The sequence below is a fragment of the Drosophila simulans genome, chromosome 3L (assembly GCF_016746395.2).
Source record: "Drosophila simulans strain w501 chromosome 3L, Prin_Dsim_3.1, whole genome shotgun sequence".
NCBI classification, from domain to species: domain Eukaryota; kingdom Metazoa; phylum Arthropoda; class Insecta; order Diptera; family Drosophilidae; genus Drosophila; species Drosophila simulans.
Window position 1 is genome coordinate 6,994,382 of NC_052522.2, and position 15,477 is coordinate 7,009,858.

The 15,477-nt window shown below is 47.7% G+C and overlaps 7 protein-coding genes across 8 annotated transcripts in view; 5 read left to right on the forward strand and 2 right to left on the reverse strand.

Annotated features, from left to right (window-relative positions):
• LOC6737083 (FH2 domain-containing protein 1) overlaps window positions 1-4,278 on the forward strand; it is a 28,466-nt gene extending 24,188 nt beyond the window's left edge. For both annotated transcript variants that reach the window (XM_039293008.2, XM_039293007.2), the window contains 5 exons: window positions 39-389; window positions 454-833; window positions 889-1,456; window positions 1,567-1,700; window positions 1,763-4,278. In XM_039293008.2, coding sequence (XP_039148942.1) covers window positions 39-389; window positions 454-833; window positions 889-1,456; window positions 1,567-1,700; window positions 1,763-3,705 — 3,376 coding nt within the window. In that variant the 3' untranslated portion in view covers window positions 3,706-4,278. The remainder of the gene's footprint in view (window positions 1-38; window positions 390-453; window positions 834-888; window positions 1,457-1,566; window positions 1,701-1,762) is intronic.
• On the reverse strand, window positions 3,967-6,317 carry LOC6737084 (protein male-specific lethal-3). The gene is made up of 6 exons (XM_002083895.4): window positions 6,061-6,317; window positions 5,775-5,953; window positions 5,148-5,705; window positions 4,593-5,089; window positions 4,453-4,537; window positions 3,967-4,397 (listed from the first exon to the last, which is right to left on the reverse strand). The coding sequence occupies exons 1-6, from the start codon at window positions 6,160-6,162 to the stop codon at window positions 4,280-4,282; spliced, it is 1,539 nt and encodes a 512-aa protein (XP_002083931.1). The 5' UTR covers window positions 6,163-6,317; the 3' UTR covers window positions 3,967-4,279.
• Window positions 6,318-6,546: 229 nt separating this feature from the next.
• On the forward strand, window positions 6,547-10,029 carry LOC6737085 (Bardet-Biedl syndrome 1 protein homolog). Its single transcript, XM_002083896.4, has 5 exons — window positions 6,547-6,955; window positions 7,019-8,086; window positions 8,317-8,795; window positions 9,758-9,884; window positions 9,950-10,029. Exons 1-3 carry the CDS (start codon window positions 6,676-6,678, stop codon window positions 8,784-8,786), a joined length of 1,818 nt encoding a protein of 605 aa, XP_002083932.1. The 5' UTR covers window positions 6,547-6,675; the 3' UTR covers window positions 8,787-8,795; window positions 9,758-9,884; window positions 9,950-10,029.
• LOC27206245 (acyl-CoA-binding protein) lies at window positions 8,812-9,195 on the reverse strand. Its single transcript, XM_016170076.3, has one exon. It carries the CDS (start codon window positions 9,125-9,127, stop codon window positions 8,873-8,875), a length of 255 nt encoding a protein of 84 aa, XP_016030716.1. The 5' UTR covers window positions 9,128-9,195; the 3' UTR covers window positions 8,812-8,872.
• LOC6737087 (acyl-CoA-binding protein) lies at window positions 9,764-10,312 on the forward strand. Its single transcript, XM_002083898.3, has 2 exons — window positions 9,764-9,884; window positions 9,950-10,312. The coding sequence occupies exons 1-2, from the start codon at window positions 9,876-9,878 to the stop codon at window positions 10,187-10,189; spliced, it is 249 nt and encodes an 82-aa protein (XP_002083934.1). The 5' UTR covers window positions 9,764-9,875; the 3' UTR covers window positions 10,190-10,312.
• Window positions 10,313-12,168: 1,856 nt separating this feature from the next.
• LOC6737088 (acyl-CoA-binding protein) lies at window positions 12,169-12,887 on the forward strand. Its single transcript, XM_016170990.3, has 3 exons — window positions 12,169-12,282; window positions 12,353-12,391; window positions 12,529-12,887. The coding sequence occupies exons 2-3, from the start codon at window positions 12,383-12,385 to the stop codon at window positions 12,772-12,774; spliced, it is 255 nt and encodes an 84-aa protein (XP_016030717.1). The 5' UTR covers window positions 12,169-12,282; window positions 12,353-12,382; the 3' UTR covers window positions 12,775-12,887.
• Window positions 12,888-13,170: 283 nt separating this feature from the next.
• LOC6737089 (acyl-CoA-binding protein homolog) lies at window positions 13,171-14,842 on the forward strand. Its single transcript, XM_016170991.3, has 3 exons — window positions 13,171-13,294; window positions 14,032-14,060; window positions 14,494-14,842. Exons 2-3 carry the CDS (start codon window positions 14,049-14,051, stop codon window positions 14,740-14,742), a joined length of 261 nt encoding a protein of 86 aa, XP_016030718.1. The 5' UTR covers window positions 13,171-13,294; window positions 14,032-14,048; the 3' UTR covers window positions 14,743-14,842.
• The last annotated feature ends 635 nt before the right edge of the window (window positions 14,843-15,477 follow it).

Sequence of the window (15,477 nt, forward strand, 5' to 3'; positions counted from 1 at the left end):
CATTACTATTATCTCACCTTACCCTTTAACTTGTATAGCTACAAATTGCGGATTGAGAGCATGTTGCTCAAGGAGGAGTTTGCGGCGAATGTGGCCTATCTGGAGCCCTGTATCAACTCGATGCTCTATGCTGGCGACGATCTACTGAATAACAAGACTCTTCAGGAGGTCCTTTACATGGTCGTTGTGGCTGGAAATTTCCTTAACTCCGGCGGTTATGCAGGAAATGCGGCGGGCGTAAAGCTATCATCGCTGCAAAAGCTAACTGATATCCGGGCGAATAAGCCGGGCATGAACCTCATCCACTTTGTGGCTCTTCAGGCGGAGAAACGTAATCCCGAACTGCTTCAATTCACAGGACAACTGAGCAACCTCGAAAGTGCCAGCAAGTAAGTGAATCCTTGATTCATCCCATAAAATGCTATCCTTTACTCAACCTTCTTATTTCTATAGAACAACATCAGAGCAGATCAACAATGAAATCAACACACTGGACGGCAGGATCAGAAGAATAGCCAGACAGATCGAACAACCTGCCACGGATGTGGACATCAAGGAGCAAATGGCCGACTTTTTGCAGGCCGCCGAATCCGAGCTATCCGTCCTCCAAGCTGGCATGAAACAGGTGGAATCAATGCGGCTCAAAATGTCCGAGTTCTTCTGCGACGACGCGGCCACCTTCCGGCTGGAGGAGTGCTTCAAGATCTTCCACAATTTCTGTGATAAATTCAAGCAGGCGGTCAAGGAGAACGAGCGCCGTCAGCAGCAGGAGCAGCAGGCCACGCTCAGGAGGAAGCAGCGCGAGGAGCAGCTGGCCCGCAGAGCCAGGCAGAGTAAGTGCATTCTCTTCTTGGAAGAAATTTATTTACTTACTAAGTTATTCTGCAGTTGGTCAGGCTGGAACGCCAGTTTCCGACTCGGAGCATTCCTTCTTGGGCGATGCTCTCTTCGATCCTAGGGCTAGTCCGGCGCTGAGTCGCCGCCACCTGGGATCCGGAGAGCTCAGCAATGGTTTCATCCGCCTGGAGCAAGACGGCGCCTCTCCGGACATCACACCCAACGGAAGTCTGAGGCGCCGGCGTAGTCGAGTTCTTGCCGAGGAGGATGACCTGATGGAGTTCCTTCGGAGCTCGACGGGTCCTCACCACGATGGACACAATAGCAGGGAGCGGAAGGCGGCCTACGGCAGCTTGGATCGCTCGTGGGCTCGTCGCGCCCGCTCTGGAAGTTCCAGTCGCAAACGACCCGATTTGCTCAACATTGACTTTGGCCTGGATCGTGAACGAGCCAGCTCCCCGGCTCCTCTTCATCAGCAGCAGCAGCAAAATGTCCAGGAGCGACTGCAATCTCCATTGGCCAGTGCAGCTGGAACGCCCACAACTGCAGCGAATACGCCCACGGGCAGTGGATCGGCGATTGCTCAGACGCAGTCTAATAACGAGGATGCGAAACCAAGGTGAGAGATTCAAATAAAGTATCCTATAGTATCTATCTATATATCTATCTATCATCATACATCTAAGCCTTTTCTTCCACATATTAATATACAAATGATTTATTTTACAGAATATCCCGTGAGTGGCGCCAGAAGATCGAGACGTGGCTTCAATCCAACGAGAGCGATGAGAAGCAGAACGAGGAGTACAGGCGGAAGCGTCGACTGGTCAACGCCAATAGGCGATCGCTCGAAAACGAAACTGGTAAGATGCCCCTCACATACTCAGGACCAAATGGATCTTTTAGATACATTCTATGTTCGCAGAAAACGAACGAAAACTGGACCCCTTGCCGGAGGAGAAGATCCTGCCTTCGACGACGACAGCTACGCCAACGAATACGCCTACGACCACGAATCCCACTAACTCCACTAATAGAATGGATCAGGAGTCCGGCAAATACCAGCGCGTCTACGCCGACTGGAAGCCCTCAAGGACGCTGGAGCAGACGGACGTGGTGGCTAATCTGCAGGCCATTGCCGATGCTCAGCCGCACGATGCACTGCGTCAATATCGCCGACAGCGATCGCAGGAACAGTCGAGTCCCATAGCACTGCAATCGATAGCTGAGGAAGATCGTCGAAAGTCCCTTATCCAGAAACAAAGTGAAAGGGACAAGAGCAACGAGCGGTTGCAAATCTATATCAGGCGATCCTCCAGCCGGGAACTGCAGCCCGCGAAGCCGGAGGAGCATCCACTGCCACCCAAGTCACCAAAGCCACAAGTGTCCGACGACACCTTTGCCAGCCTGCTCAGTCACCACAAGACGCAAAACGAGATGCAGGGTTCCTCCAAGGACGTGGATGCGGATAATATAGAGACGCCACCAGTGAGCCGACGGGTCATAGCCACGCCCACCACCACAGTGGTCACGGTGAGCATGACGGACAAACCAAAGGCTGCGACGGAGGAGAAGATCAACCCAGCGGAACAGGATGCGCCGGGTCACTTCGATCGCCATGCCCTGGCTCGCCGCACACGACGCTACAAGAGACCCACGGACTACAGCAGTGGCAATGAGGAGGCCCTGACCACCAGCTCAGCAGAGGCAAAGACTTCTCCATCGAAGCCAGAGCCACCCGCACCCGAGAAGTCCAAGCAGAAGGAGCGCACGATCAACAAGCTGGAGAAGGTGGGTCGCCACATAAGCTCCATCAATCAGGAGGATGTAAGGGAGGCCATTCGGAATCTTAAATCGCCCACGGGAACTCCAGAACGACCTTGGAGTCCGCCGCGGGAGATCACGCCCTCCAAGCTAAAACTGTCCGCCAGTGGTCACCACGAACTGAATGACGAAGGCTTCGAGGAGACTCAAAGTCTTGTGTCGGACACTCCGTCTCACGGAAAGGGCGAGAGCACCAACTCCTCCTGCAACGAGGGTGTAAGCGAGACTCCTGCTCGCCACCGGCCGATGCAGAAGCAAAAGCCCACAACCACCAGCATCACCCAGATGGGCAGTAGGTTGGCCGATCGCCTGCAGCAGGCCAGGATGAAGAGTTCCGGACCCTCAGGATCGACAGCCAGCAAGTCACAAAACCAAATCCCTGCCACCCAAACTGCAACGGTCAAGAGGAGCCTCTCCGCCAGCAGACCGCTGCGCATGCCCAACGGTCAGCCGTTGGCCAGTGCAGCTCCGCTGAGATCCGCATCCGCTGTGAGACGCTCTCCGCAGGAGCAACAGGTTCTTGCCGGCGTGGAGCGGAGCAGTTCGAGAAACAGTCTGCGCTCCTCGCGATCGTCCATCAACAGTGGAGCCTCCACCCAAACTGTAGTGAGACGACTGCCCGCCGTCCAGCGAGCAGGAGCCACTGTGTCCGTTGACTCCTCGCCCAGCAAAAGACCACTGGCCGCGCAGAATCTGCGACCTAGCCAGGGACGTGGAGTCCCCGCCAGCAGGAGTAGTAGTAGCGGCTCGAGTGTGGGACCCAGTGTGATCCTGGTGCGCAGCAAGATGTCCAACACCGCTCCGAAATCGAGTATCCATGGTAGCACCAGTTTTAAGGAAAACCAGTCCCAGTCCCAACCCCAGTCACAGTCCCGAATGAGCGCCGCTCGCAGCGTGGTGCTGGTGAAGAATGCCCTGAACCAGCAGCAGCAGGCCAGGATGAGTGCGAACCCCAGTCCGCAGCAGAGGAGCACCAGCAGCAGTAGATCCGTGAGCAGCTTCATGCGACCCACGGCCAGCAGTGCCACCAAGCGACAGAAGTGAGGGCACGCGGTCCAGTCCGGATCCAGTCATCGTCCAAGTTAACGTCCCAAGTTTACACATGTTACAAACGCGAATGCATCCAACTCCAAGCCGTCCAAGCGACAATTTCGAATTTCTAAGCAGGATCTAAAACACAAATCAGCACATACATAGTTGTTACAGTTGCAATATTTTGAGAAGTTATACAAATCTTAAGAATTCCCTGCACATTCCAAGTCAAGGCCCGCAAATCCCTTATACAAAAGACAACAACTTTCCAACTCTTATATATATTTCAATATATTTGAGCACAAAAAACAGGCATGACAAAAATACTAGCATGTACTACTCAACTAAAACTTAGGATAAGAAAAAAAAAAAAAAATGTTAAAATCGTATTTTCAATATTTAACATATATAGTTATAGGCATTATTCGATTATACGATCACATTAGGAGACTTTTTTATATAGAAGTGCGTTGTTTACAAAGTGTGTAGTTGAAGAAACCAAAACGACAATTACAAATCTTTAAATAAAAGAACATAAGCTTTAATCGTAATAATAAATAAACTATATAACTACGATCAACTAAAGCTAAGCAGCAATCCCATCCAGGGAGTCCAACAGCTCCCGCTGCAGCTCTTCCTGGGGCAGGGCAGTGGAGTTAACATAGTTCTCCCTGTCGAACCACTCCCTGTGGTTCTCCAAGTAGCTGCAAAACCAACAGATTAGCTTAGTGATGGACTAGGGAGGGGTCTCAGACTTACTTGATGAAGGCGTCGAGGTGGGGAAGTAGATCTTCTAGCTTCTTGTTGCTGATCGGCGATGCGTTTAAGAACATGGGCATTTTAACTGCAAGTACCACGATTTAATTTATGTTATAGAATGCGAAAAAGATGGTACATACTCATTAGCCTAACCAGGTGGGGAGCGCCAAAGACCATGGACTTTTCTGGCGGCGATTCCGCTGATAAAAGCCGCCACTTGAATGTTTCGCTCAGAAATCCACGCATCTCCACGGGCAGTTTGTAGGCAGCCGTGTATGGAGAAGTCCTCTCATAGGCCTGCGCAGTGTTTTTCCCGCTGGCGGTGACAATGTAGAGCAGGCACTTTTGCAACTGCTTCTCGTACTCCGGACCGCCGAGACTATTAACTCCGATCTGTCCATTGGTGTCGCCCGACCCTTCTCCCACTGGCGTGCCGTCCAGACCGATCAGTTCCGTGTCGCCGCTGGGATTGATGTACTCGTACGACTTGTTCAATATTAGGCTGCAGTTGCGCATGTTGGCGTCTGTGAGGTAGTTGTGGACGTACTCCTTCTCCTCCTTATACAGCAAGTGGTCATCCACGTGGAACTCAAAGTAGATACGCAATCCGTCTACCACCTCCTTCAGCATGCAGACACTGTTAAAAAGTAAGAGTATGAGTGGTTTGTTAAGTCTAATATTGAGTGGTAACCAACGTGGACATAACGCGATCGTATTCCCGCTCCATTCGGGCATTGCGACTCTGCGTGTTCCTGGCCCTCGAGCTGTCCTGTTTGATGCTAATGGCTAGCTCCACGGCCTGCTGCTTGACGAAGTTCTCCATGATGGTCACGATGGGCACGCGGGCGGGCAGTGCGTGCTGTTTGCCTAGTACCTTGACCATATTCCGATCGTACTCTATAAGCTCTCGCAATCGCTCGCTGACTCGCATCATAATGCGATCCTCTTGTGGCACATGGCCATCGACCGATACATCATTTGTCGTATTGTGATAGAAGGTCTCGGTTTGTCTGCCCCGGTTTCCCTTTAATCGGCCATCGGGTGGCGGGGGTTTCTCCTTTCTCTTGCCACCGCTGTTGTCCCGCGTACGGCTGCCCGCTGCTCGTGGAGTGGGCGCCATTTCGTGCTCCGCCTCAAGATGTCCCGTGTCGAGTGGATCCACTATTGGCTCCTCAACGTGGGCTGCTTTTCCGCCGCGTTTCTTCTTAGCAGATGGCTTATCGGGTGTGCCCTTGTAGGAGTAGTCACCACGACTGTGCGGAAAAGAAGGGGGAACTCGTTAGGGATATATCTATATATATATATCTAGGGGGTTATCTTACATTTGCAGCTTGGCAGCTTCGGCCAGCTCCCTCTGCAACTGGCGATTCTCCTCGGTGTCTTTCAACAGAACGGTGGCGCGTACACAGCGATCGTAGGATGGGCGCCAGCCCTGGAAGTGAATCTTGTACTCGTAGAACCTCAGGCCATGTTCGTTCCGGCGCTCAAAGACGTTTAGCACCTGCGGCAAGTACGGAAAATCGCAGGAAACGGAAAATCATTTGTGAAAACTTCGCCTATGACGTTTGCTTGACATTTCAATGCGCGCGCGTGTATGTGTGTGTTTACCTTGCTGGTGTAAAGAACACGGGCCTTCGATTTATCCGGCTCGTAGCAAAGGACTATCTCGCCCTTGTGAAAAAGCGGGGTCTCGTCCCTTAGCGCCGTCATCACTTGCAGTTAAATGGGACGAAGTTAGTCACTTATTTATACAAAATGTTAAATATTGAATTCAACGTCTGGCGTCGCTGAGATGATATTTATAGCGAATGTTTTTTGCGATAAGCAATTGACGTGGATATCGAATATTTCCTCGCACTTATCGATAACACGTACTGTCGATGCTTGCACGTCTCTAGCAGGCCGGCCTAAAGTGTGACCAGATCAATGCAAGACAAAATGCACTTTTGGCGGCCAATTTAAATCAAATAAATTCATCACCAGTAATTCGATCGTAGTTTTACCTTTTGCCAAATGCTTTTTTAGTTATACGTAGGTTACCCATTTAGCATTTAAGAATAATGTTGATGAACATTTTGTGTTTTTAAGCGAAAACCTCAATAACTTACAAAAAATGTGCTGTCATCCTGGTTGCTAAGGACAAGAAAAACCAAAACAAAAGCATGTCCTGAATCACCTGTTCGTTTTCACACTGTGCTGCAAATTTTTCACCAAGATCCTGCCATGGCCGGTGCTCCCAACTGGCTTCACGTGGACACGGCGGAGGAGGCTCCTCCACCGCATCTCACCACCCTCTCCAGTTGCATGGCCCTGAGCGACGTGCAGTGCGACGGATATGTCCGGTTGCTAGCGGCGGACATTTCACTGGACAATGCCGCCGAGGAGCCCAGTGCCACGCTGAAGGTTTTCCGTGGTCTAAAGCTCAAGCACGAGCAGCCACTGCCTGGGATTCCAGCGGCCATTGAAAGTCTCTACATCGACGAAACGGAGCCCAAGACGCCGGGTAGAAATAACTATGCATTTTAATCTTATTAAAGTAGATTCCATTATGAATACAATTTTCCAGTAATTGCCGTGGCCATCGCTGAGTCAGTGCTCTTCTATCGCCATCTAAAGCCATACTTTAAGTACACGATTCCCGCACAGGACTCCGAGGATCTGGAGTTGGAGGTATGGCGCAAGCTGCCGGTTGTGAAGCCAAGTGCCCATCCCGCCCTGCTGGACTCCCTGAAAACCATAGACCACTCCAAGCTGTCGCGGAAATCGCAGCGACTTCTCCAAATGGACGAGCAAGAGCGGGAGCACTTCATTGCCACGCACAAGGACTCCCCAGTGGGTCGGGTTGGCAGCATTGTGGCCATGTGCTGCATAAAGCGCATCTCAAGCGATGCCAATCCCCCGTCCCACTTGGTCCTCGCCACCGATACCGGGCACATCATGATCTTGGAGCCGCAGGGCTTCAATTTGGTTTACAAGGGCAAGGCCTGCGACGATGAGACGGCCGTGCCGAGCCTGATCTCCGTGCAGGGAACCTTTGAGACGGATTTCTGCATTGTAGTGGCCACGCGGAATGGCGGTGTGTACCTCCTGCGGAAAAGCCAATCGGAGGGACAGGAGATCTTCAAGCTGGGCATCCCCCTAACCGGTCTCCTTCTTCTGCCCATCGATCAGACGATAATCGCCTCCACCATGGACAATCGCTATCTGTGCTACTCAAAGCGGGGCAAGCTGTTATATCAGGTGCCCATGGCCGATCTACCCGTTTGCCTCCTACCGCTGCCCTTGACCCATCTGGGACTCACCCTGGTGGCCATTGCCCTCAGAGGAGGAGTGGTCAAGTTTTATTTGCAGCGCTACCTCGTCGACGAGTTTGTTCTGGAGGAGACGGTGGATGCCATGCTGTACGGACGAATGGGCATGGAGGATCATGTCCTCACGCTCGTCACTCAATCTGGTGGTATCGTGGTTAAGATCCTGAGACGTGTGTCCCGCTTTGAGCCCAAGGCCGGTGATCTGGCCAACAAGCGAGCATTGGGCGATCACAAGTCCATCGTGGATGCCTCGATTCTGGATAAGCCCAAGAAGAGCTCCATCTTTGTGGAGCAGGCGGCTCGAGAGAAGCAGCAGGCCAAATGTAAGTTGGAAAGTAACAATTCAAACCAGTAAGGGATAATCACAACTAAGCGTAATTTTCCATAAGTTTAAAGATTAACTTGATATGATAAAGGCTCGAATTCCTACTAAAATCGATTAGAACGTTTCCAGAAAACCCTATTATTATTATAACACACTTTTTCATAGTTATTGTTCTGATCAAGTTCTGTGAAAATTTGATTGAAATTGAATTTGTCATGTGTAATCTAGCAACCTACGGAAGTTTCCAAGTGGAGCTGTGGCGTCTTCGCCACACGGCAGCCCGGGCAACCATCGATGCCATCAACTCGTCGGAGAGCACGATATCTGGAGACCTGACCCACGCACCCGTGAAGCTCTCCGCCGAGGTCTGCGGCAGTGGACCCTCCTTTCGGCTCTACCTCACCGTTCAGAACCTGTCCACCTTTAAGATGGCCTCCAATCTGGTGGTTTTGCTCCACGCGGACCGGCGCCACTATACCATTCCGCAGACATTGGCCCGACTACCGAGTGTCCTGCCAGGAGTTCCTCTGCGGGTGGACTTCGAGGTGGTGGCGGTATTGGATCCCATGGACAAATTGCCACCGGCCAGCCTCACGCCGGATAACTCCCTGATCCGGGTAATGCTGATGAAGGCCGGCCAGGCCAAGCCACTGATCGCAGCCGCCGTTTCGATGCCCCAATCCGAGGCAGCCTTCTAAGCGAAATATGTAAGCATTATGGATATTCATAATAAGATTTCGAGTTTATTTGTCAGATGGAGAACAGTCTGGAGAATAGTCTGGCCTTAGGCGTACTTGGGGGCGTACTTCTCGTACACCTTCACGTAGGCCTCCTTGGCGGCATCCTTGGAGAGACCCTTGTGGGCGTTCCAGGCCTCGTACATGGCCTTCTTCTTGAGATCCAGAATGCCGGGCTTGTCGATGTTGACATCGCCAACGGTGGCCTGCTTGAAGAGACCGTAGAACTCCAGGAACTCGGAGTCGGTGGGCTTCTTGGAGAAGTTCTTGGCGAGTTCGGCGGCTTCCTCAAAACTGACCATTTTGCTGAGTTTGTAAAAGATACTAAGTTAGTCCACTCTACCAAACGCGCTCTTATATAGGCAATTTCAAATGATATTGAGAAATTTAATTAGTTTGAATACGAACAGGTGCATTGGCCAACTTGGTATCCATAATGCCGCTCAAATAGTTTAATTAATATTTTTTGGGGAAACTTGCGAGTAGATACTACTATCTACCTACCACAGAAGTCCGAAGAACTATTCTTAGTAACAGATCGTGCGACTTCACCATGATAACATATAATAGCACCTGACTCACGTGAATTAGGTGTAAATCAGAGTCCATGACTATGGAAAATATGGGCTAGCCATTAATTAAAGTATTGGCCTTTTGGCTATCCAGATTTCTGTATTTGTATTTGTTGTTGGGGCTCGGCCCAATCAATCAATCAGATAGTGGGTATATAGCTTTCTGCATATGGCTCACTCCACTTTTTTCTTGGCAAGTGCAAGAGCACAACTGATAAGCTGCCGTCTGACTAATTATATATTTCACTGCCCCAAAGAGGAACTCTCACTTTTCATGATTACCCGCATATATATATATATGTATATATATATGTACATAAGTACTTTTATGATAAGCCCAAGTGGGAACTACAATTGCAGTGGGGGCCTGATAAGATTAACGAAAGGTGTGAGCCATGTTTGCCAATATATAAACGATGTTCAACCCAAAATCCGCACACAGATTGTTTTTGTTTGTCGAAACCAACTAGCCACCAACATGCCCACCGTAAGTTTTTTTAATCATCCGATGGATCGTTTGTGTAACCAACCATTCCCTTGGCCAACTTACAGTTTGAGGAGATCGTCGAGAAGGCCAAGAACTTCAAGAACCTGCCCAGCAAGGAGGAGTTCCTCGAGTTCTACGGCTACTACAAGCAGGCCACCGTCGGCGACTGCAACATCGAGGAGCCGGAGGATGAGGAGAAGAAGGCCCGCTACAACGCCTGGAAGAGCAAGGCCGGTCTGACCGCCGAGGATGCCAAGGCCTACTACATCGAGGTCTACAAGAAGTACGCTCCCCAGTACGAATAAGTGCCATCCTAGTGCTAGACCCACTCCCTTGACCAGCTAACTATGCTTACGTTGGATAATTGTTGTAACTCTGTATTTATTGTAATTTTATAATAAACCAAACACGTATGCATTTAAACTGAACGCAACCGGCATTCTTTCACAACTTTCCACTTCATGCTTATCTTAATCTGATTAGGCTGTATCTGTTTGGAAATTGTACATATAGACTAAATTGTTTTTATTTTCGTTTGATAGCATGTGATAATTAAAATAATATTACCCTGATCAGATTTAGCTGATTCTTCTATTATTCAATTTACTGCCCACCTGGCGCCACATTTTTGATAGACCATTATAATATATTTGCCTTAAGCTGATCGATATAAGTAACTCAGGGCTGTACAAATATGGTTCCAAAGTTATAATAGGACAGTCCCATTCATAAAAAAAAACTTTATGCAATCTTCAAAGTTTTAGTTTAGACTTCATCTAACAAAAAGTGTGTATTGAAAATTTTCCACCTTAGCTGTCATACTAACTTACTAATATATTTTCGGTAAAAAGTTACTCATTCGAAAGACTACGTGTACGATTGTGAATGATTGATATGGCTGGATTTCTAATCAACCAAAGGGTAGCGGGTACCCGCTATTGCAATGGCCGCGACATTCAACGTGGACCTTTTGCGCACCTGCTCTCTCGCTCGCTCGCACGTAGAAAATAATCAAGATCAAGTTTCTTCCGGCATTGCAAAAGAGAGCCAGAGAGAAAGGGAGCAAAGAGAGCAAGCTTAGAAAGCTCTGCATTTGCATTTGCATTGCATGCGTGTGGGTGCATAGCAAGTGGATTTCTGTTATCTCCGCTATGATGTCACTAATGCACAGTGGTTTGGTCTAGCTATTCTAATTTATTCATGTTTTTGTTATGCTCTAACTGTCCGCTTCAAGAATAGCATCGAAAGAGACAGCATGATATCAATCTATTATTGCAGCGTGAGCTACTTGCAAGTGAAGCTGTCCGTAAAGACAATAAAAAACATTTTAAATCGACATTACTCTGCAATGGAAGGCATTTGTATAATAAATAGTGGTATTTAGAATAAAGTTAAAAGAAAAAAAATTATATGTACGACGTCTGTGTCCCGTACTGATCCCGTACTCGGTCCGATCCGGCTGATTTTTTAATATAATTTTCCTACAAAAATAAGAATATTTTGTGCTAAGTTTTGTGCTAGAAGTATTTTTCGTCGCTTTCCCCATACAAAGGAAACCACTGTGCGGGTGTTTCCTGTTAAATAAAAAAAAAGGAAACAGACAAGTTTGTTAGTCAGCAACACTAACAAAAGTACAAAGTTACACATTAAAGAATAATTAGAAAACTGTTCTTAAAATTTTAGCACACTTTTAGGAGGTGAGTTAATTAAAGTGGTCAACTGCAGAAAATAAAACGTTAAATGAAGAAAAATTAATCGTTAAATGAAAAAAATTGTAATCGTTAAATAAAGATCAAATTTTGGCCAACTTTTTCAACTATTACTTGTAACTTGGTCCCCTTTTTATATGTATTTATAAGTAATGTTTAAAACATTCAGAAATATGTAATATATTATTACTACCCGGAACAAAGTGGAGAGTTTCTAATTACTTTGATGTATTAGAATTGTATAATGCATTATAAAATAAAAAGGGGCAAAATCATCTGATGCTGACCAAGGAGCCACAAACTCTTGCACAGAAATTGATTATTAGCTCGAATTTGAGATAATGAACTTCAGAGCTCGTCATTATTTATGGCTAATCGTAAAAGCTTTAAAGTCCAGAGACGAATTCGCAGGTGAATCCGGCCGGAGTGCGCCCTTGGCTCCCAGAACGGGCCGTAAACGATAAGTGTATCCGGGGGCTATCTCCAATATCGCTACCTTTGACAATGTCGCCCGCTTGTAGTTGGGCAGCGAAATTAGTGAAATAAAGATATCGATATCTGCTGATTACCAGCAAAATGGGAATATTTGCCTTGCGTCCATAAACCAGCAGAGAAACGAAAGGGTCTCGAAGCTTTATAAGCGCGAATGAAAGACCCAAAAGTATTCAATCGTCTTTGCCTTTTCAGCGGTAAGCACATTAGCCAAGGATCCTTGTTCAACTCAATATTTAATTTGGATTATTACCTTCAAATTTCCAGCATTACCAACAAGAATCCTATACTAGCAACATGGTGTCGGTAAGTATTCTGCACTTTGGATATAACGTCAAATTAGTGAAAGATTGCATAAGAGGAAATTCCCATTCATTTCTCACTGTTATGGTGTTTTATATAAGTACAATATTCCCTGACTCCGACTTCCCTTTGCTGAACAGTTCGAGGAAGCCACTGAACTCGCCAAGAAGTTCACCAAGAAGCCCACCGATGCCGAGTTCCTGGAATTCTACGGTCTCTTCAAGCAGGCCACCGTTGGCGATGTGAACATCGAGAAGCCCGGCGCCCTGGCTCTCAAGGACAAGGCCAAGTACGAGGCCTGGAGCTCCAACAAGGGTCTCTCCAAGGAGGCCGCCAAGGAGGCCTACGTGAAGGTCTACGAGAAGTACGCCCCCAAGTACGCCTAAACCGGCTACCGATCCAATCCGATCCAATCCGACTCCGATTGCGGACCCCCCATGCACCTGCCATCACTACTATTTAGTTGGACAATAAAGATTACCAGATATATGAGCAATAATCAGGTGTTTGTCCGGCTGAGCGGCATTTTATTGGAGCTTTCGTGCATTATGGAACTATAATGCCCCGCTGGAGATGGAGATTCGGGAGCGGTGGGACCCCTCGAACTTTGATCCGAACGAGATTACGTGTCTTGACAGTGGTTTGGTGGGGTGAATTATCAGGGAATCGAAATCGGAGCTGTTATCAGTAGGCCTGCATTATCACCAACGCGATTGCCTAGCCCCACTTCAGCGAAAGCTTCCCGATCCACTGAGAATCGGAGTGGAGCTTAACCGCTCATGTTGCTCACTGGGGAGAAGCTTTCTCGTCGCGGGCGATCGTGCGATATGGAATGACTTAAATTGAAAGTCACCGCCGGATTGGAATTCAGACACTGTTTAGTTCTGTGGCAGCCAACACACAACAGTAAGTGTTTAGTTTAAATTCAATTACCCAGCGGCTAATGGCTGGTAATTTCGGTGCTGGTGACACATAAAGTGGATATTTCATTTCGTGCGAGTTTATACACCTGCAGAACTCAATTATGGAAATTCGCCAGGCAACGGGCACTGATGAATATATAGTACAAAAGAATCGCTTTTGAAACGCATATTCTGGAACATGCTAAACGAAACTTGTCACCTTGACTCTTTGCAATTTCTAACGCCCATAAACTAAATGAGTGCCTTTTAAATGATAACTTATTTTAGAACTGCAAGCTGGCGTGGCCATAACTTAGCATGACCATATGTGCAAGTTATTTTGCTCAGTGCTCGACACGTACAAAGCCCACGTCCGTATCCAAATTGGTCGAAATTCGCCGGCCAAAAGCGGCCGCTAACGGTTGCCCGCTCGCTCCCTTTCAAAAATCTCGCAGCCGAGACAAATATTTGCGTCTGCTGTTTCCGCAGCATAATTTCCCAGTTCTACTCGAATTATGTATTTCAGCCGGGAGAAAGTCGAACAAACATCCATTAGCAAACATTCGGTGGGTCTTCAAGATCGCCCCACGGGGCCAAAGGTCACTTCCAGCTGGCTCTGTTTGGCACACGCCAGCCTCCTCACTCGGAACTGGTTTTACTTATTATGCTAATAAACATTAAGCTGACCACTTCATAAACATGACTAATTAAACATTTTTTTTACAATTCCACTACTTGCAGATAAAATCTAACCCAGAATGGTTTCCGAGGTAAGTACTTTTCCCAAAAGATTATGCACTGATAGCAACAGTCTACCAACATTTAGGGCGTGATAGCCTTGCTGCTAATCACCTGTTCGATTGCTGTACACTGAGCGAAATCTATTTATAAGCGATTTACGTTTCATTCTTAAATCTAAGTTATCGCTGGTATGAGATAAGATTGTGTTTCCGTTGAAGCAAGGACAGCTGTTCAAATACGATTTTGTTTTGATGTAACAACAGTTTTCGGTTGAAATCGATAATTATAATTTTTTGTAGTTTCAAGTGAATATTTTTATCGCGAACAACTATTTTTCTTAATTTTTAATGGCAGCTTGTTAGTAGGTAATATTCCAAACCTTTTTTATATCACCAATTTCAATGGATTTTACGATCCCGCTTGCTAGACTTTCCACTAATAAATCATCCCATCTATCTTTAGCAATTCAACGCCGCCGCCGAGAAGGTGAAGAGCCTGACCAAGCGTCCCAGTGATGACGAGTTCCTGGAGCTGTACGCCCTGTTCAAGCAGGCCAGCGTGGGTGACAACGACACCGCCAAGCCGGGTCTCCTCGACCTGAAGGGCAAGGCCAAGTGGGAGGCCTGGAACAAGCAGAAGGGCAAGAGCAGCGAGGCCGCCCAGCAGGAGTACATCACCTTCGTGGAGGGCCTGGTGGCCAAGTACGCCTAAAAACCCAATCCCAGCAATTAGCGATCTTAAACCAGCTAGAGACTATAGTAATGTTACCTTTAATGCGGAATAAACTTCGTATGTTAATTTTGTACTAAAAGATATTGACCCGGTGACTCAAGAGGTGCATTCGCCTGGCCTGGGGCTATTTAACTGGCAAATAGAGGAAGTGGCTGGCTGCACCGCTTTGCAGTACTTTGAACCGCCAGTGGCGCTTGTTAGCGGTGCATCGTTAATGGATCTTCGAGTGTGTTTGTTCAAACCGCGCTGCGAACGGGGTTCAAAGTCGAGGGGAAGATTTCCTAAAACCTCGACCTTGAGCCATCCATCCATTCTGTTTGACGTAGTTTAACCTAACGAATAGCTTTAGATACTTAGCCACGATTTTTCACGAATTAAGTGGCATTGCTTAAATGCAATCGCAACATCATCTGCCGGTAGCAACATGTTGCTAGCCAGTTGCTAAGCCGCGCGCAACAGGTGAATCAGCAACATCGCAACAGCGAAGAAAAGGAAGCAGACACAAGAAGCAGCCTCTACATCTACATTTACATCTACATCTACCGCCACCGCAATAACAATAACATTGTTTTTTGTTTATGAATGAAAAGCGCAAAGGCAAAACGGCGATAAACTGGTGTGCGACTAAGAAGACCAGCAAACTGGGGTAACAAAGGGGAGCCGACTAGGACACACCCTGGAAATGCGTGTTCGACGGATTTTCACCAGATTTTA

Bases quoted from the DNA above. Each gene is read 5' to 3' on its own strand.
- LOC6737085 (XM_002083896.4), top strand. From the start codon at position 6,676: ATGGCCGGTGCTCCCAACTGGCTTCACGTGGACACGGCGGAGGAGGCT. The intron at 6,956-7,018 runs GTAGAAATAACT...ACAATTTTCCAG, and splicing joins AACGGAGCCCAAGACGCCGG to TAATTGCCGTGGCCATCGCT. The intron at 8,087-8,316 runs GTAAGTTGGAAA...TGTGTAATCTAG, and splicing joins AGAGAAGCAGCAGGCCAAAT to CAACCTACGGAAGTTTCCAA.
- LOC6737084 (XM_002083895.4), bottom strand. From the start codon at position 6,162: ATGACGGCGCTAAGGGACGAGACCCCGCTTTTTCACAAGGGCGAGATA. The intron at 5,706-5,774 runs GTAAGATAACCC...TTTTCCGCACAG, and splicing joins GAAGCTGCCAAGCTGCAAAT to TCGTGGTGACTACTCCTACA. The intron at 4,398-4,452 runs GTAAGTCTGAGA...TTGGTTTTGCAG, and splicing joins CACCTCGACGCCTTCATCAA to CTACTTGGAGAACCACAGGG.
- LOC27206245 (XM_016170076.3), bottom strand. From the start codon at position 9,127: ATGGTCAGTTTTGAGGAAGCCGCCGAACTCGCCAAGAACTTCTCCAAG.